Raw genomic sequence first — 19,895 nt, 5'->3', positions numbered from 1 at the left:
CTAGACTGACATCTAGTGGCTATGCTATATGTTACAACTAGAAAATACTTGGGTCAAAAATAAACGTGAAACGCAATACTGGATCCTATATTGTGCCACCTCAGCACACAACTGGCAAGGGAGGGGGAGATCTTTTAAAGATGTTGATTTTAAACTTTTTTGTGTTATGCTATTTGACACACTATATGTCATTTTGTGTTCATTTTCTATTAAAGGGATAGTTCACTTAAAAATAAAAATTCTGTCATCATTTACTCATCCTCATGTTGTTCTAAACAGATATGAATTTCTTTCTTACACAGCAAATAGTGACCATTGACTTCCAAAATATTTGTTTCTACTATGGAAGTATTGTGATAATGATGAATATTTTTTTTTTTGATAAATGATGGTACGCACACAGTTGACAATACCGTCATATTTTTTATTCCTACTTTTGAAGTCAATGGTCACTTACTGATGTGTGTTTACCACCATTTCTCAAAATATCTTCTTTTGTGTTCATCAGAAAAAAAAAATTCATACAGGTTTAGAACAACATGAGGATGAGTAAATGATGACAGAATTTTCATTTTAAAGTGAACTATCCCTTTAAAACAACTAAAAGGGACAGCACAATATGTTTTTACAATACAAATATTTTTAATGCCACCATTTTAGAGTTTATGTCTTTGGCAGATGCCTTTATTTAAAGTGACTTACAGTGCATGTAAGTGATACACTTTATAGATATGTGTATTCGCTGATATCAAACCCACGCTCTTAGAACAGATTTGTTAAAAAACAACACAATCAGTGTTAGTTTAGAGACACCACACGAAATGCATTGTCCCAGAATAAACACATCTCTGTGTTATCATTGAAACAACACATTTTGTGTTACTTTTAACAATACTTGTGTTACTTTTAACAATACTTGTGTTTTATTTTAACAAAAAAAAAAAATCAACACGACGCGTGTTAAAAATAACACAAAAAATGTGTTCTACCAGTTAAGCTACAAGGACACATTAAATATAGATTGTTAAGAGAAAAATTATACTCTCTATACCTGATATGCTATTAACTTATTCAACTTTTAAGTTGTCCGCAAGCATTTTTTGTGATTTTCACAAAAGTTTTACAAAATTCCTTCCAGGAAAATTTTCTTCTAAAAATATATAAACATACAAAATATATATAAAATGAAAGAAAAGACACTCATATTTTTTAAACAAACAATAAACAAACAAAACGGAGAAAAAAAATATTATTTTTCTCTGCTTTTAAACTCTTAAGTATGGGTATTTTTCTTCCAAAATATTTTTTTTTATCAAAAAGCTAAACTTATTGCACTTCTGTGAAGGAATTTTTTTTAAAGATCAGATTCAGAACGATTATCAAAACATACAGTGTAAACTTAATATTTTTTGCTTCAGTTTTTTTTATAAATTGGGTAAGTGGGTATCTAGTGGACAATAGCAGTATTACAGATAACCATAACTCAACAGGAACACGTTTTTTATGCAAATGTTTTCTCTTAATTGACGAGATAACCTGTCAATAGCGAGGAGAGAGTTAACAAATAATATATATAAATATATAGTTGGACAATTGCAAACATGAAGTACACAAACAAAATACTTTTTTTCTTGACAGTTTATTATAATTCAATCCCTCTCATCCCATCTGTGATCCCATACAATAATTTCTGAACTATATGAAAACACTGAACACTCATCTCTACTGCTTGTGTGATTAACCTCCGTACAGTCGTGTCCTGCCCATCACTTATAATTAAGCCATTTACTGGGATGTATTTCTAGGTTTTACAATACTATTGAATTTGAAAGCCATATAATTGCAGGAATGAAATTGAACCGGGAGCTTGAGATACAGAATTGGTTAATTTAGATCCATATCACTCATCCGCCATCTGTTTCTCTTTCCAGACATACATATAGACAGGAAAAAAAAAAGAGTGTTTAAGGACTAATACTATGCACTGGAAAACACCTGAATACTGGAAACCTGAGAGATTTACTAATTTGGAGATGCCAATATGCATGAAGATTTTCGATACTCTACATTCATAGAACACTTTCATCTGACCTAAAGCTACTTTTGTAGTGGAGCTGTATTTGAAATTAAAAATTGGTCTCTTAAATCAGGAAATGTTGCAAGCTGACAAATAACACAAATCCCCTAAAGCTGCTGAAAAACCAAGTGCTTTTTTGTTTGCTAATCCAGCTTTACCATAAAAAAAGTTCAAAAACATCCTGAGGAACTAAAACGTAAAGTTTCCTCATCTTTGCACTGAAAACAATTATTTTAGGGTAACTACAAATGCTTTTAAACTACATTTCATGAACAAAACACGAGGTGCATACAAGATTGTACAGGAACATGAATTTTAAAGAATGTATATTGAAGCCCTTTAGTGCACACACACACACTGTGCCCGTCCATGAGTACATACAAAAACAAAACAGATATAACAAGCTAATTGCTGCGGCTTTAAATTAGGTTGTCGTCAAATAGCAAAGCTACTTTTAACACAAACAAAGAGTTTGTTACAGAGGTAATGTAATTACTACTGCATCACAGCTCATTAGCAAGTGCAAAACTCAAAGCCATTCTGTAAAGTTATCTTCCACTTACTGCTGGAAAAAGCAACAGGAAATGTTTTTTTTTTTTTTTTGCTGTGTAAACACTTTTTCACTACTACCAAAATAAAAGTGAATGATGTAAACTTAAACCAAAGAATGAATGGAATGGTCAGATTAACTAAAAATACAAAACAATACTTTCAACTTAAAACAAAATGTGCCGAATAAAATGCATTGTTCAGTTACAAATTGTATATTTGGTCTGGATGCAATTTGAAGTAAAAGGAAAGTACTATCTTGAATATGAATAAGGACAACATCTGCCTGATTGCCAGCCACCCCAACAAGTGCCAAGCTGTAAGAGCAATATTCAAACATCTCCAAGGCTACATGAGAGATGCAGACTTTAGCACAAATACAGATGAACAAAATGCCAGCACACTAGTCAGTATCATTTAAAGAGGTAATTTTTTTTACAGCTGTTGCATGATTTGCAACAACTTAAGCTGGCATTAATAATAACCAATATGTAGAGCATTAAAAACCTATACCCATATGTGAAAATAAAGAAAAAAAAGTGCATCTGTGTAATGATGAAAGGAACGATGCCGAAAATTACTGAAAAACAAGCGTGTAGGAAACCTCGGTGATTCGTGAAGGTACAGCACCTTTTAACTGATCAACAGAACCAATTCTAGGTGGTTTGTGGAGGCTGTGGCTTTGGTGACCTAAACTGTAATATTTGTGGTAGAAGCCCTCACTCAACCAGCCAGTCAAGCTTCGGTTCTTTATGAGCTCATGGATTTGATGGCGATCGGACACTCCTCGCCCATGGCAGACAGCACAGAAACCTAAGGGTGTGAAAAAAAATGAACTTCAACACACGGTCACATCTTTACATCTTAAAAATGACTGTGAACAAACAAATGTGTGCAAGCACACAAAGAAGAGCCACAGACCAGAAATTCATCCCCAGATTCAAATTTGCTCTCGATTTCTTTGCCTAGCTCCCCTTCTGGCAGTTTGAGGTCCTCACGCAACTCTCCGTTGTCCTTCAAAAGGGAAAGGTAACCATCTGTAATGCCAACAAGCTGTGTCGAGAGGAAGACAGGAAAAGGCAAATTATACCACAATATCACAGAACATATATAATAATTGTAAATAACTTGGTTTCCCGTCAGATGCAAGCTTTCAAAGGCAAGAATTGGATTCGGGTTTAGTCCAGCAAAGTTTGGTCCATGATGCTTTAACAATTGAGAAGTCTCTAGACTACTGCAGGTGCACATGAGTTTTTTTTTAAATGCACGTTTAATGACTTTGCAGTCACTTTAAAAAAAGAGATTAAACAATAAAAAACACACACTTAATGCAAAACCTATACTGACTACCTATAAAGTAGTCTTCCATATAAACACTGTTTATTAGCTACATCTCCCAATCTATTGATTGCTCACACTCACATACCCCAGATTTTAGGGTAGTAAAGCCTGACATTAAAAGCAGTTTCATTGCTGGTCTTATTTAAATGCTGGCAAGTATTACCAGCATGAACCAATATTAAAGCAATATTACAGATCCATATTGGATAAAAAAACATGCACCATCCCTGAGCTCAGAAACAACATCAGCAAAATTGTATACATCTTTTTGGATCTAGCAAAAAGTGGTTGTTAGGGTAAGAGAGAGGGTGGGTAGCACCAATAAATCTCACCCTTAATAGGCAAAACACGACAGAAGTTAAATTGCACTTCTGCACAAACACAGTAGGTACTCAACCAAAATGCCCATTAAAAAAATGTGTAACACCGCCAGGGTCGTAACAGTCATTTTTCAAATTCATAATCCTCTGAAAATGAAGAGAAAATGAAAAAAGGTAATACTAAGTCTTACTAGTATTAATAAGGTTTAGATTTCAGCTACCTGACTACACTACCCAAACCATGCCCGGAGTCGTTTGGTGCACAATGACACACAGCCCTCTCACAAGCCCATCATATTGTTTACTTGATCGGTCACGTGTGCAGCGCAGATTGACAAAGCCTGCCAATAAATGTAAAGCCTGATTTATTCACATTTCTATCGACGTATTTTATTGCATGGAAAAATAACCAGGATTAGAAAATTGTTTTAATACAATTAGTTTTATGATTTATTTTAAAGCACATCAGTCCTTGAAAATATACAGATCGAAAACTTATTGCGTGTTCTGCTAATTTGTTCAAAAAACATGCTTGCAGACCTTTTTGAATGAATGTTAACACTTTGTTTATAGTAGGCCTATTTTTCTTCTAACATCTCTACTGGTGCGGTTGACTGATTATGGAAACAAGCTGTGCGACATGTTCGCTCCATGAATATAAGGGATGCTCCAATCAAGGTTTTTCTGACTAATACAGTACCAATTTCTTTGTCATCAAGATCAGCCGATACAAAGTATCCATTTCGATTCATTAAGGGAATAGTTCAGGCAAAAATGAAAAATTCTGTCATAATTAAATTATTTAATCCTCATGTTGTTCTAAACCTGTATGTTTTTTTTATTTTGATGAACACAAAAAAAGATATTTTAATAAATGAAGGCAAGCACACAGCTAATTGTTACCATTGACTTCCATAGTAGGAAAACAAATATTGTGGAAGTATTGTGATAAATGACGACAAATATATTTTGATAAATTATGTTAAGCACACAGTTGCCAGTACCAATTGAATTCCACTGTAATGTAACACCACAGATGTTATATTTGTTATTTTATTTGCCACAATTGGGTACAATATTGTTTTAATAAAGAATCAAACTAATAAGAACAAATATTCATTCCACAAAAAACAATTTAATAGGACTTTTAAAAAAGCACATGCCAGTTAAAAGTAAAAAAATAAACACTAATGTAAAATTAATATTTAAGATGTCCAAACTTTAAAACCCATGCAAATAATAAACTTTCAGCATAAAGATGCAATGAGATATATACGTATATATGCTGTTTGATGGGGGTGTGAAGGTGCATTGTACTGCATGTTAGGACTGGAATGTGCAACAATAGGATTATACACACCTACTGTAGCATGATTTTAATAATATACCCGTCAAGCAGAGAAAAATCCAAACTTGCAGGTCGCACATGAGAGACTGGTTGTAAAAATGCTGGCATTGTATAAAAATGGTCTCAAAATGCACTCGTATTCAGAAGCACCATCATGACAAAAATAAATAAGAAGATCAGTTTGTGAAATTGGCCATAGTTAGTGATTTGATTCAATGATAATTCAACCAATACAGATCCGAAGGCAATTGATTGGAGCATCCCTAGTGAAGTTCTAAGGCTATTGAGCAAAATAGCAGTTTGAAGGAGAAATCTAACTGACACTACCATGTGGTGGTACACATAGCAGCAAGAAATGCATTCTGGTTGAGTACCATCTGTAACTATGACCATTGATAACTCACCTGATAGTCCAGTCTCTTGATATTGGGCACATCCATGTTGTGGGTGGAGGGGCATATATCTTCATTCTTCTTTCCAGTAAATATGTCAATACCAACCATGTGAACCTGATAAACACAAATAAGAAGCATTTATGTTAAGATTTTACCATTTCAACATTATGTAGTCCGTACTAATGTGGTATTTCGTTCAGTTTTAAATGGTCTCTTTGCAGCAAGTTTACTAATGTGATACCTTGGCGTGTCCATGCTTGCCAGTCTTGGAGGTGGACATCTCCACAATCTTGCATGGACGTCCCTTCAGCACCACAAAGCCGTTCTTGCGCAGAGCGCTGCATTGCATTGGGAAGGTCAGTGAAGCTCCAGCATCACCACCGGTGAAATCAGCATCGAGATCATCCATGATGAGTTAATTTGAGAGGATTCTGTGTATAACAAAGAAATAAAAGACTCAATTATATTATTTAAGTTAAATCGCTGGATTATTAAAAGAATAGTACACAAACTGTGGCAACGTGGTGGCATCAACTGCTAAATGAAAAGTGCCGCGTAGAGGCTACGGCGTAGGTCCTACGCACCATGGCACATGAAAAAACATGGCCTTGCACGTGGGATTGCCATGTCTAATGGTATGATAGCATGGTAGCACAATGCTAGTTTTTGGTACTTTCCAGATGTTATATAACGGTAATTTGTCAGATGATCTCATTTTTATTAGTAATCAACTGAATCGTGTTTGCAATATTAAACATAAAATACACTTTAAATGCAATGCAGCATTAAAAACACACGTAGAGTTTCCGGTAAGAAAATACACAATATGCGCCAAAGACATTTTCTTTGTTTAAAATACAGAGAAAGAATATGGTCCAAAAAAACTCTCTTTTGATCTTAATACACAACCAGAATACAGAGGTCTAAGTTAATTCAACTTTATAGCGAGAGCACGAGCTCCACGTTACTAGCTGGCAACTACGGTAACTTAATGGCTGAAAATGTGGCGTAAACTTTACTTACCAACTATCGAGTAAACGAATTATTTGTCGACGTTGTGAATGGCCAGCTCCTAAAATGATTGACTACCAACACGACCAGACCACCGATAGTAAGTGTTTAATGTTAATCTACACCAGCCAGACACGATATTTGAATTCGGGCTGGATGAATGACTCACTTTACAAGTGCACACAAAGTTAACCGGAACTACGGAGTTAACACAATCCTTTAAATATTTTTGTTAACAAAACCAGTATAAACTCATTATAAAACTCAACGCACGATATACAAGTTAGCTTGTAGTAAAGTAAACAGATGTACTCAAAGCTGAATCGAGAACTTTTGTAGGCCGTTATGCATTTCATTTCTAGCTTTTCATTATCTTGAAACCCACACACATACAAAATAAAGCACAACTTTACATATCGTTGCGCTGATCACACAATACAATCCTCTTGCACACTTGTATTCACCTACTGTACCGTACTTACGGGATTCACTTAGAAATGTAGCGATGCTGGGGCAGAAAGCATTAAAAACGCCAGTCATTCACTTCCAACAAAAGACGAGGAGACCTGCGCAGGCGCAGTAGCGCGCGCACACACTTTTACTGCAATGAGATTCTCGTGCGGGAGGGGAGAAATGCTTCAGTCCACACACATTGTCCCATTAACAACAACGAAAACATCCGCCTAACAAAGAAAAAAAGAGAAAAATATACATAGATGTATACATAAATATGTACGGTTAATTTCAAATCTAAGCTATGTTTAAAGCATTAATGTAGAAATGAATAGCAGTGAATGGACACTTTCTGACCCCTCCTTTATACGTGTCACCTGACACTATATTGTGTTGGTCTTTTATAATCAGGTTGATGTTGTGATGCAGAAGACAACCAGACACATGAAGGTAAATATACAGAATAGTTATAGTTAAGCTCTTCACTTATTTTCTTTCTTTATTTATCTTTTTGTGCAACGTCAGGGTAAGCAGTAAACATCGATCCATTCGACAATTTAGGGTTGATGTAAAAGTAATAATTTATTAGCATATTTGCAATACATTTTTCAAGTACATGCTCATCAAGGTGACATGATGTAAAGCTTTAATATAGGAATGACAATAGCAACAGATTCCAAAGGATAGATTAATGTTGTTGTTTTGAAAAGGCATGCTTGTTTTATTTAATGATATTTACTCTATATCATTATATCTATATAAACTATAACATTTGGGAAAAAGTTTTGGTTTAAAATTATTTGATAAGGAAAAAAGACAACTTTATCAGTATAAAGAGAGAGATATCAGCTGTCCATACCCCTTAAATTAGCTAATAAATCATTTTTTCTCAGTGATTGTGCCTTCACTGTCAAAATTGATCTAATGTTTTATGTACATTTGATGTTATAGAAACAAGTATGTGAATACAATGTGGCACAAACACATCATGTAGTTAAATGAATAGTTCATACAAAATAAACATTTATGCAGTTATGTTATTCCAGTTTTAATGGCTATATTCATAGCAAGGGCTATTCAATCTGTACACAAGTTGATCTATAAACACGTTGCAGGAAAGGCAATTTGGCATCTCCAGATAACCGAACCTGCATGCCTTTAGACTGGGCTACCCAGAGTAAACCCATACTGGCACAGAGAGAACTCCACACAGAAAGACCTCCTGACTCAGCAATGGTTCAAACTGGGGACATGTTGTTGTTGTGAGGCAATAGTGCTACCTACACAGCCACTGTGTCGCCCCATATCACTATTACAAAACTGTAAAATTGTTGTAAAGCTATAAGATAGCTGTATAAGTGGGACGTGCCAAGATATACAGCAAGTTATTAATCACTTACTGTAACCCTTGCCTATCTCTTACAATGAAATTTGTGTAATGTGTGCTATTCATGATTTGCAAAGCTATTCCTCTTTATCAGAAAATCTTCTGGTTTCTATAAAAAAGGTCATTTTTACAACAAAGTTTTAGGTCATAAAAAACTAATTTTACTTTTATGAAACTACGCTGTAACAAATACATTTATTTAACCTTTTATTTATTATTATTTCCTGGCTATTAGTCATATACCATTTTTATACAAAATGGTGTAAAAAAGCACTAAAAGGGGTTCCCTTATGATTACGAGTGATCCTTAAATAAATCTTAAATAAACTCCACCATCGGTTCTATGAATCAAAGCTGTGACAAAATCCAGAGAGTGAATAATTTACTGATCATCCCAACCAATTCTTGGTTGGTCTTTACAAGCAATTCAGAAGTTTGCTAAGGACAGACTTTAATATTTGATGTTATGGGATTTTTTAACTAGAACTCTATTTTAGATTCAAATGAATCAATATATTTTGGCATCATAAGATGTTGTTTTCTGAAGTATCATGCTTCAGAAAGATAAACATAAAATTAAACAAACCGTAATTCTGGTAAGTCAACATCTCAACATAGAAAAATATCTTTCAGATTTAACTTCAAGTGAAACTATTTGAAGATGTCACTTTCCTTCAAAAGTGGCTTGTATTATATCAACATTAAAAAATTGAACAATACACTTTATAACTTTGGAAATATAAAAAAAATGTTTTAAGTCTCCATAATATCAATATCAGATGCCCAAAAGTCAAAGTCCACAGTGTATGTTGCTCACTTCATGATTATGCTATTGAGTTTACTACAGAACATCATGTTATTTCTTTACAAGTAATGGTAAGGCTCCATACAGCAGATAAGTTCTGTGAAAGCAGTAACGTTCCTCATTCCACAGTTTCCATTGAATCTTTAAGCCTCTGTGGAGCTCTTGAGCTGCTCCATTTCAGTCTCAGCAAGGGCTTTAGAGGGAGAAGCACCTCGCTTGCCTCGGAAGCCTGCTGCTATTTCCTCAAAAGTCTTCCCCTTTGTTTCAGGTACTCGTAAGTAGGTAAAAATAGTGAATCCAAACAGGAGTACTGCAAAAATTATGAAGACATAGCTCCCACAAAGGCTCTATGGAACAAAGCAGAGTAAAAGGTAAGGTTTTCTTTCATTTAAAAATAATAATAATTTGAAATGTAAGTTCATTTGATTTACTCTACCTCTAAATAAGGAAAGAACATGCCAATAATAAAATTGCTAGTCCAGTTGCAGCACCCAGCTAATGCGATAGCCGCTGGACGTGGCCCCTGACTGAAGAGTTCAGCCACAATGAACCATGGGATCGGTCCTGGCCCGATCTCGAAGAATGATACGAAAAGGAAAATGGCTGTCATACTGAGATAGCTCATCCATGGGTAAACATCCTGGGAAGCAGAGCAGAATTAAGATTGAAAATCTTAATTGGATTCAACGTCAAGTCAGCAACAATTTCTTACAGTGTAGGCTATTTTATAGCTTTTTTGTAAAGCTTGTAGTTAAAACTGCTTATTTAGCTTGAGAAGCTACAGTTTCCCCAGCACATGCAGGCTGAAAATACAATATATCGACTATATAAACTCACCTGAAAAGCCATGCCCACCGTCATGGCCACAGCACAGCAACACATTCCTGCCAAACCAATTAGAGTGAGAGTCCGCCTGCCCGCCCTGTCCACCAAAGCCACCTGCAACACATGCAAACATAAAAGAATAAACAAATGACTCAAATTCAATGCAAATATTATCTTTCAATTGCCCATATGCTCAAAGAATCGATAAAAAAGACTTTTGGCTATCGAATCACCAAATAAATAAATGTCTCAAAGAGGCTTATTTAAATAAAAGGCTCCTGGCATATTATTCAAAATGGTTTCACTTGCAGGCTGCCCTTGAACTATGAGATAAACACTGCAAAGTCCCAGATAAGATCTGGCCGTTCTCCAGCATGTGGCCGGAGAAAAGGCAGGCTTGAGTAACCGCTTTAGCTCCAGCAGTTGTTTGACTGCCTGTTTTTTATACTTCACCTATTCTAGAGTAAGATGTCTCACTGGGTCACAGTAATGTTATTATGTTAACATTATACTGATAATCTCACACCAGGAATGTGTATAATTATCTCTCTTAAATAAATGACTAATATTTTTGGAAACGTTAACAATTTCTAAATAATCCAATGAAAGGTAAAATTATTTAAAACATCAGTCTCTGCTATCGAAAAGGGGGGAGATAGGAAGTCCCTAAAGACAAAACTATACTGCTGTTTCTAAGAAACGAGAGCCTGTTCCTCAGCAGCCAGTGTTTGCCTTTAAATTAGCGTCTGTTTACCGACACAAGGGTGAAAATGATGTTTATAACTCCCACTCCAATGGTGGCATACACAGGCTGCCCAACGCCCGCTGTCTGGAAGATCGCAGTGGAGTAATAAAAGATCTGGACAAAAAAGAACAGAAGTTCAAATATTATTGTTGTCTAATAGAAAATGGTGGTCCTTATGTCATTTAAAATGAGTTTTATCCATAAAACAGGAGGCTTACAGCATTAATCCCTGAGAATTGCTGTGATAAATGCATCATCAAGGCCACAAAGAGCTGCTTGCGATACACAGAGGAACGAAGGAGCCTCAGAATTGACATTTTGGCTTCTTTCATGGCTTCTTCCTTCTCTGCCTGCATCTCGGCGATGTCCCTTGATGTGTCACAATCTCCTTTTAACCTTTTCAGACCTGCCAGAAAGAAAAAGTAGGGGAAAATTTGAGCTTTATTAGTTGCCTTGGCCATATTTACATTCATGCACTTGGGAGATGCTTTGATACAAAATGACTCAAAGGGACATTTCACTTTTTTTGAAAAATTGCTAATTTTCCAGCTCCTCTAGAGTTAAACATTTGATTTTTACCATTTTGGAATCCATTCAGCCAATCTCCGGGTCTGGCGGTACCACTTTTAACAATCTGATTAGACCATTAGCATCGCACTAAGAAATTACCAAAGAGTTTGAATATTTTTCCTATTTAAAACTTGACTCTTCTGTAGTTACATTGTGTACTAAGACCGACAGAAAAAAAATAAAAGTTGCGATTTTCAAGAATGAGAGTATAGTTCCTAGCCATATCTGCCTAGAAAATCGCAACTTTTAATTTTCTGTCGGTCTTAGTACACGATGTAACTACAGAAGAGTCAAGTTTTAAATGGGGAAAAATATCCCAAACTCTTTGATTATTTTTAGCGTGATGCTAATGGTCTAATCAGATTCAATGGATTATGCTAAGCTATGCTAAAGGTGGTAACGCCAGACCCGGAGATCGCCTGAATCGATTCCAAAAAGGTAAAAATCAAATGTTTAACTCTAGGGAGGCTGATTTTGAAAAAAGTCGAGTGTCCCTTTAAAATGCTTTTAAGTTTTACATTTCATCAGCACATGCTTTGCTTGGGAATCGAATCAAAGACTTTGAAGAGTAGCACTATGATCTGCTAGTTAAAATACGTGAACATTGGTGCCGATAGCCCAGTGCATTGACATATAGCACCAGGGATACCGGTGACCATGAACATAATTTTTGGCTTTGGATCTTATCATGAATTCAGTTAAAGCAGTGGTCCTCAAACTCAAATTAGGATTACAATTTAAATTAAACAAAACATATTAGGAGTAAGACGTCTTAGTACATACTCTTGCATGCTTCTTCTGTTTTGCCTAGTTTGATGTAGAGGTAGCGAGGACTCTCTGGACACAGAAGCAACAGTAAACTTTGCAAGATGGCGGGAGCGCCAGACAGACCCAGCAACAGAGGCCACATGTCATCATTTCCCAGCAGAAACTCTAAACCAATGACCTGCACAATACAAGGACATCAGAACACATCTTACATCTATAATAAGCCAAAATAGAATGATAAACTATAGGATCAAATGAATTAACTGAAATTAAAAGCTACAAAACTACGAAAGCCTCACTGTTTTTATTAGTTACATGTGATTTTATTAGATATACTTTCTGTGGAAAGTCACAGATGTGCATTCTTCTTTATCTACAGTATCTGATAGTCTCATTTAGGTCCCACCAGGAACATTTCAATGTAGTTTATTTATGGATAAGGTTTGTTATAGGGCGGCACAGTGGCTCAGTGGGCAGCACCTCACGGCAATTCACAGTCCAGGGTTCGAGCCCCGGCTAGGTCAGGTGGTATTTCTGTTCTCGCTGTGTCAGAATGGGTTTCCTCCCACAGGCCAAAAAACATGCAAGTTAGCAAATTGCCCCTCCACTAATCTATGTATGGATTAACCGGTGGCCCAATGTTTATAGCCATAGATGCTGGAATGGCGTGAAGATTAAATAAAGAAGTAAGACTCACTTGGCTAAGAAGGATGCCAGTTACAAGAGCCAGCTGATGAAGTGTTCCCAAAGCCCCTCGGTACTTCACTGGGGAAATCTCGCCAATGTACATGGGCACCAAGCCAGATGTCAATCCTGTAAATTAATTATAAAACATGAATATAAGTAAAACAGAGTCCAATAGTTTAAGTAATAGCAACGTCAATAGAGTCTAACTATTACTAATAGTAAATTGTAATGTGGTTGTGTTTGCCTTGGGGTTCAGCAAAAAAGTGCATCTGGCATGATTTCTTGTTAATTAGCATTTTTTTTATCAGACTCTTAATGGATCAAAGTCAAGTGTCAATTCAAGTAAGCTTTTATTGTCATTCCTCTACATCAGGGGGGTCCACTCCTGCTCCTGGAGGGGCGGTGTCTCTGCAGATTTTTATTCCAACCCTAATCAAACACATCTGATCCAGCTAATCAAGGTCTTACTAGGCAGACTAGATACTTTGAGGCAGGTGTGTTGAGGGAAGTTTTAGCTAAACTCTGCAGGACACCGGCCCTTTCAGGACCAACTTTGGACACCCCTGCTCTACATGTAGGGACATACAACAGTGGAACAAAATGTTGCATCTCTTAGGACCACGGTGTTACAAATAGTCACTGGAGGAAAAAGTTGTTGCGCATTCTGGCAGAGCAGACTCTAATGCTCCGATACCACCTTCCTGACGGTAGGAGCTGGAAGAGACTGTGGGAGAGATGAGTCCGGTCCTTCACAATGCTGGTGGTTTTGCTTGAGCATCATGTAAGGAAAATGGCCAGGATGGACGGAAAAAGGCCACGATGATCTTTGCAGCTGTGTTCACTGTCCATTGACGGGTATGCAGTGCTACAGTTCCCATACCAGACATTGATTCAACTGGTCAACATGCATTCAATGGTTCCCATATAGAATGTGGTGAGGATGGCTGGAGGGAAACTTGCTCTTGTCAGCTGGCGGTGAAAGTGTAATTACTGTTGTGCCTTCTTGGAGAGTGATTTGGTGGCCCAAGTGAGATCCTCTGTGATGTGCACCCCCAGAAATTTGGTGCTGCTGAGCTGTCAATGGTCAGTGGGTTTCTCCTGAAGTCCATCACAACCTTGTTTGTCTTCTCCCCTTTCAGGGACAGGTTGTTGGCGCCACACCATTCCGCCAGCTGTGCCACTTCCACTCTGCCTAAAAAACGGTATTTCTGAATGGCCTGAATGCGGGATTAAGTGGTTTTGATGCAAAAGTAATTGACTGAACGTATGGTAGGCCTATGTGTCGAGAGCATGTTAATAGAAAAACGATTATTACATTGTAGCCCAAATAAATAGTTCATGTCAATTTATTTCGTTGGTGAGTAGCCATGTCAGGAGCAGCATAACAGTACAGTCAGCTGAAATGCTAGAAGAAGAAATATTTGGTTGGTTTAACCCATGGTTGGGTAAATATTGGACAGAACAAGCTGTTTTGATACTATGCTGGGTTGTTGTTACCAAACCACAGGTTGAAACTGAAACAGACCAGTATTTTAGTTGAAACAAAACAGCATACTATAAGGTTAATTTATAACCCAAAAATCGATTCTGTCCAAAATGTATCCAACCATGGGTTGAGGCAATCCAATTTTTTTAGTATTTGCATCAGGGTCACGTTCACGCTGTTGTGGGTTTATGTAAGGAATGACTTATGATGGGCCGTTGAATTATTCCAAATAATGCACAGCCAAGGTGGTAATGCGGCATGATGCATGATTTTTTATTAATTCCAAGCACCACAAAGATAACCCCCAGAGCAATGTCTGTCATAACCAAGACATTTGACAGGCCAGGTGTGCGTTTATCGAAAAATAATGCATACTCCTGGAACATTTCTCGACCAATCAGAGTAAAGCATTCAACACCCCCTTGGTATAATTCATGATAGTGACTGGCTAATAGTGCTGTACATTATAAGTGATTGCGTTACTGTGGTTCCTGGAATGCATATCATCTGTCAGAATATATTTGAAAGTGCATTGAATAGCAGTAGTGTGTTTTCTGTAAGGCCAAAGTTCTTACCACAGTAAAGTCCCATGATAGCACGTCCTGCTATCACCATGAGGTGAGGTGTGCCCATCTGCGCCAGACCCATGAGCAACCCTGCCGATATGGCCAGGAGGTTTATAGCCAACATCCCTTTGATCCTGTGAAACGATATTGATTTTCAAAGAAAGACCCACAAACAAGAGGCACATTCTGTCTTATTTGAACATCTTAAACTTTATTTAGTCTTCTATGATAAAGAAAGCTCATTAACTGTAACATTATTTAATCAGTTTCTTTCATGTTTTGCATTTCATGTTCTTATCTTTTCAGACATGATACCCAGCACATTAACAGATACTACACCTTCCACGAAAGTCGCCAACAAAGCCCACCAGAAAGGAGGACAATACCCCTCCAACGGCGAACACAGCCACTGACAAAGACCAGTACATGACCACAGAAGGATGTGTTTGATCTTCATGTGCCGTATCGTTGCCTCTCTCATTACGAGTGAGTTCTTCATTATAGACACCGAGAGATCTGGCATAGTGCCTTTCGATGATCTTAAACACAAAATGACAGAATCTCATCCTTACATGTTAGTAAATAAAAGCTTGAACAGAAAACCTAGAGGAGATAAATCCAAATCTTACTTTGCTCAGAATTTGTGAAAAGGGAGTTAAGTAGTTAACTAGTATGTATAGATCGTTTCAGCAGCAACAACACAAACTTTTGTGGACTAAATGCTAAATCGGGTAGACTTCCACACACTCTCAGAAATTAAGGTACAAAAGTTATCACTGCACTGTCAGAAATAAAGGTACACAACTGTACCTTTTCTGTCTCTGGGACTGTACCCTAAGTTTCCGTTTGGTACCTTTACAGGTATACAAAACAAAATAAAATTTTGGGCAGATTACCACACCTTAAGGACCTACATTGTTAGAAAAAGTCAAAATATGTATCCTAGCTGTCAGTGGGGCAGCACTCTTTAAAAAGATAATTGTATTGACCATTAGGTACAGATATGTAAATATTTAGTACCAATATGTATCTTTGAGAAACTAATACTGTATGTATTTTTAAGGTACTAATAAGCTCTCTTTGGTCCCAGTATGTACCTCTGAGGTACTAAAATGAAAAATCCTTAGGTGCAATGCTGTACTTTTTGAAAGTGTACAGCCCCAGTGACAGAAAAGGTACAGTTTTGTACCTTTATTTCTGACAGTGTGGGACAGTACCCTTTAAAAAAGGTACACCTTTGTACCCAAAGAGTGCATATTAGTACTTCAAAGGTACATATTGGCAGTTCAAAGATACAACATATTTGTACCTAAATGGTACATATTAGGACCTTTTTTAAAGGGTACTGCCCCAGTGACAGCTTTGTACCTTTATTTTTGACAGTGCATATAATCTGTAACAACAGAATCTTTTTACAGTAGTTTATTTTTGATAACGAAGGAAATAAATGACAAGTGAATAACATTCGTTCATAACGCGTATTAACTATTACACTGAGCTAATGTTACTGTGTAAAAAAATTTTAACTTCAGCTCCTAGAATTCTAGCCTGGCTAAACTTCTCCACACAGTTGTGATCCATGTTCCTCATCCTTAGCAAACCTAAACATTTTATTTTTGACAAGGTTTTTGTTTCAAAGATCAGTTTAGCCACAGGCCAGACCCATATACATACAGACCAGTAGTTCACTTCAGTGTAGGTGCGTAACCACGACAACCGGGCACTGCGTGCCGTGAAACCATGTGCTGAGGGAAATGAATTGAGTGGTGATGTCTGACTGACCTTCTGAGGTGCATTGATGACTCCCAAACTGTATCCTATCTGCAGAGAGCCAAGTGCTGCCGTGAACACAGCCAGAGCGAGTGTTCCCGTTAACTGCTATAGAATATTAATACAGGAACCCATTAACACACATACAGGTACACACACTTATTTTTCTATCATGGTGGGGCTTTCCATTCGTTCTATTGATTTTATACTGTATGAACAGCTGCAGTTATTTTGTTTATCCAGTAAGTATACAAATAATGTTAAAATGGTTTCTATGTTAATTATTTAGTTTTTCTCTTTAGATATATTAAATGATTCCCACAACATGGGTCATTTTAGGTTATATTGTGCTTATATATTGATTCCTACAATGTATGCAAACCTTGACATGAAAACTAATGCAGAATGGTGTGCCAACATTATGAATACAAATTAATTTTAATTTTGATTAAATCTTTGATATTTAAAGGAAAACACCACCGCTTTTCAATATTTTACTATGTTGTTACCTCAACTTAGACGAATTAATACATAGCATAATTTTTCAATGCGTGCACTTAATCTTTGTACAACGCGTCATGAATGTGTTAGCATTTAGCTTAGTCCCATTCATTCCTTAGGATCCAAACAAGGATGAATTTAGAAGCCACCAAACATCTCCATGTTTTCCCTTTTTAAAGACATTACATGAGTAGTGTTACATGAGTAGTGGTGGCACAAAATAAAATGTGGCGATTTTTAACTCTTTCACCGCCAGCGTTTTTAAAAAAAGTTGCCAGCCAATGCCAGCGTTTTTCATGATTTTCACCAAAGTTTAATGCCTTCCAGAAAATTTTCTTCTTTGAATATATAAACATACAATATACCAAATGAAAGAACAGACCCTCTGCTTTCAAACAAAAAAAAACGTTTCATCCTACCTTTAGTGGTTCTTTTGCAATCAGCTTTTGAATATGGGTAGGTTTTTGCAAAAACACCATATTTTGAGCAAAAAGCAGAGATAATTCCATTTTTGTGACGGACTTTTCATAGAGATCCCATTCAGAGCGATCTTTAAAACAGACACAGACATGCAGCAGCTTGCCATAGGGCAATACTTCCGCGTTTAAAAAGTTGCGGAAGGGCGCCACCTGGTGGATAATAGCGGTATTGCGGAAAGACGGAAAATCTCGTCATTGGCGGGGAAGCGTTTTCTCTTAATTGACGAGATATCTCGTCAATGGCGGGGAAAGAGTTAAGCGGATAAAAAATGAGAACTTTACTGTATGGCAGAAGAGCACTTAGTTTGGAGCACATCGACCTCTTGCGCACCGAGGTCTAAGTGCTGCAAACAAATTGCTCTTCCGTCATACAATATAGTTCTTATTTTTTTATCCGCTTAAAAAAATTGCAATGTTTTATTTTGGGCCACCATACTTACTTGTGTAACTACTCATGTAAGAGTCTTTAAATAGGGAAAACATGGAAGTGTTTGGTGGCTTCTAAATTCATCCCTGTTTGAATCCTAAGGAATGAATGGGGATAGGCTAAATGCTAACACATTCGCAATGCGCTGTACAAAGATTAAGTGCATGCTTTAAAAAAAGGTAAGTATGTATTAATTTGCCTAAGCTTAGGTAAGAACACAGTAAATAATTGAAAAAAGGTGGTGTTTTCCTTTAAAGACATACACATTGAAACAAATGCTTATAGCAGTTTCAGAGAAAAGTGCAATTACTTTATAAAAGTTTAACTAAAAAAATGCTGGGTTTTTCCAGCGTTGGGTCAAAAAGGGACGAGCCCGCAGCAGCTGGGTTGAAATTCACCCAGAAAATGTTTAAATAAAAAAAAATATATATATATATATATATATAGATATAGAAATAGAAGGTACTGTATACAAACTTCTTAAATGTATACCAGCAGATAAAAAAACTATTATGAGTACTCAGGCAGTACTATGTTAAATATCTAAATGAATATAATTTACAAAACAATGTGTTTAAATCACAAAAATCACTTACACTCGATGTGCATTGTGCATTACACTATAAACCATTGCATATCTTTACAAAGTACATAAATAAATCACAATCTGTCTTCACCAAGCACAATGAACATCTGAGCAGTTTTCCCCCAAGTTTGTATTTTGCTTATTCATTTGTAAACCTTAACAAGCAGATGGCTCTCCATTTAGTCTAAATCGCATAAACATTAATGATCAACTCAGAAACATCATCATTACAGCACAAATAACCTATGCACTCACAATTCTGTACAGTATCTCATCACCATCTCAGAGTTTACCTTTCTAAAATTAAGCAAGAAAAGCTACAAAAAATAAAGAAATTGTACTGCAAACAAATAGAAATAAGACACCATTTACACCACTGACTTACAAATCAAAATTATTAAGTTGCTTTAAACGTCCAGTATCATCCAGGTATTTATTATAGTGAAGATGCAAAGTCAAATTTACCTTCTCCATTTTGTTCAAAGCGGGAAGAAGAACGACTCCTGCGTGTTAATAGCAGGCTAAGCTTCTCGGCTGCTTTCCCAATAGCCAGTAAATGATCAATCCTGTCACTGCGGGATCATGCCGCACATTTGTGCTTTAGTGAAGGGAACTCATGCCAAATGATTCCTGATCATGCTGATAGCCATGTATCGGTGTAGTGGTTATATGGTGCTTTAGGAAAAAACATTTTCTTGCAAATATTTCCCTATTCGCTGTGGTAAAAATTATCAAGCTGACTCAGGTATGTTAATAAAAATGTGTGATTTAAATGCAAAAAAAAAAATGTCCACAAAGG

General features: G+C 36.5%; 2 protein-coding genes across 4 annotated transcripts; both read right to left on the bottom strand.

Moving 5' to 3' along the window:
* Positions 1–1,620: 1,620 nt before the first annotated feature.
* On the bottom strand, positions 1,621–7,682 carry eif5a2 (eukaryotic translation initiation factor 5A2). 2 transcript variants are annotated; one of them, XM_065276346.1, is made up of 5 exons: positions 7,524–7,682; positions 6,272–6,461; positions 6,040–6,144; positions 3,548–3,679; positions 1,621–3,439 (listed from the first exon to the last, which is right to left on the bottom strand). In XM_065276346.1, exons 2-5 carry the CDS (start codon positions 6,437–6,439, stop codon positions 3,377–3,379), a joined length of 468 nt encoding a protein of 155 aa, XP_065132418.1. In that variant the 5' UTR covers positions 6,440–6,461; positions 7,524–7,682; the 3' UTR covers positions 1,621–3,376. The 2 variants fall into 2 exon arrangements, with proteins under 2 accessions (XP_065132418.1, XP_065132419.1); XM_065276347.2 differs by lacking the exon at positions 7,524–7,682 and adding an exon at positions 7,054–7,188.
* A 375-nt stretch (positions 7,683–8,057) lies between these two features.
* Positions 8,058–19,813, bottom strand: slc2a2 (solute carrier family 2 member 2). Of its 2 annotated transcripts, none has more exons than XM_065276345.2 (11): positions 19,562–19,813; positions 17,116–17,211; positions 15,673–15,872; positions 15,343–15,467; positions 13,292–13,407; positions 12,610–12,772; positions 11,475–11,662; positions 11,266–11,370; positions 10,524–10,625; positions 10,123–10,326; positions 8,058–10,033 (listed from the first exon to the last, which is right to left on the bottom strand). In XM_065276345.2, the coding sequence occupies exons 1-11, from the start codon at positions 19,568–19,570 to the stop codon at positions 9,830–9,832; spliced, it is 1,512 nt and encodes a 503-aa protein (XP_065132417.1). In that variant the 5' UTR covers positions 19,571–19,813; the 3' UTR covers positions 8,058–9,829. The 2 variants fall into 2 exon arrangements, with proteins under 2 accessions (XP_065132417.1, XP_073671089.1); XM_073814988.1 differs by lacking the exon at positions 19,562–19,813 and adding an exon at positions 19,352–19,370.
* Positions 19,814–19,895: the final 82 nt, after the last annotated feature.

The sequence above is a fragment of the Paramisgurnus dabryanus genome, chromosome 6, assembly GCF_030506205.2.
Source record: "Paramisgurnus dabryanus chromosome 6, PD_genome_1.1, whole genome shotgun sequence".
Classification (NCBI taxonomy): Eukaryota; Metazoa; Chordata; class Actinopteri; order Cypriniformes; family Cobitidae; genus Paramisgurnus; species Paramisgurnus dabryanus.
This window is presented reverse-complemented; position numbering and strand designations above follow the sequence as displayed.

Bases quoted from the DNA above. Each gene is read 5' to 3' on its own strand.
- eif5a2 (XM_065276346.1), bottom strand. From the start codon at position 6,439: ATGGATGATCTCGATGCTGATTTCACCGGTGGTGATGCTGGAGCTTCA. The intron at 3,680-6,039 runs GTGAGTTATCAA...CTCTCGACACAG, and splicing joins TCAAGAGACTGGACTATCAG to CTTGTTGGCATTACAGATGG. The intron at 3,440-3,547 runs GTCTGTGGCTCT...TCACACCCTTAG, and splicing joins AATCTGGGGATGAATTTCTG to GTTTCTGTGCTGTCTGCCAT.
- slc2a2 (XM_065276345.2), bottom strand. The intron at 15,873-17,115 runs GTCAGTCAGACA...TTTGTGTTTAAG, and splicing joins TCATCAATGCACCTCAGAAG to ATCATCGAAAGGCACTATGC. The intron at 10,626-11,265 runs GTAAACAGACGC...CATGTGTTGCAG, and splicing joins TCATTTTCACCCTTGTGTCG to GTGGCTTTGGTGGACAGGGC.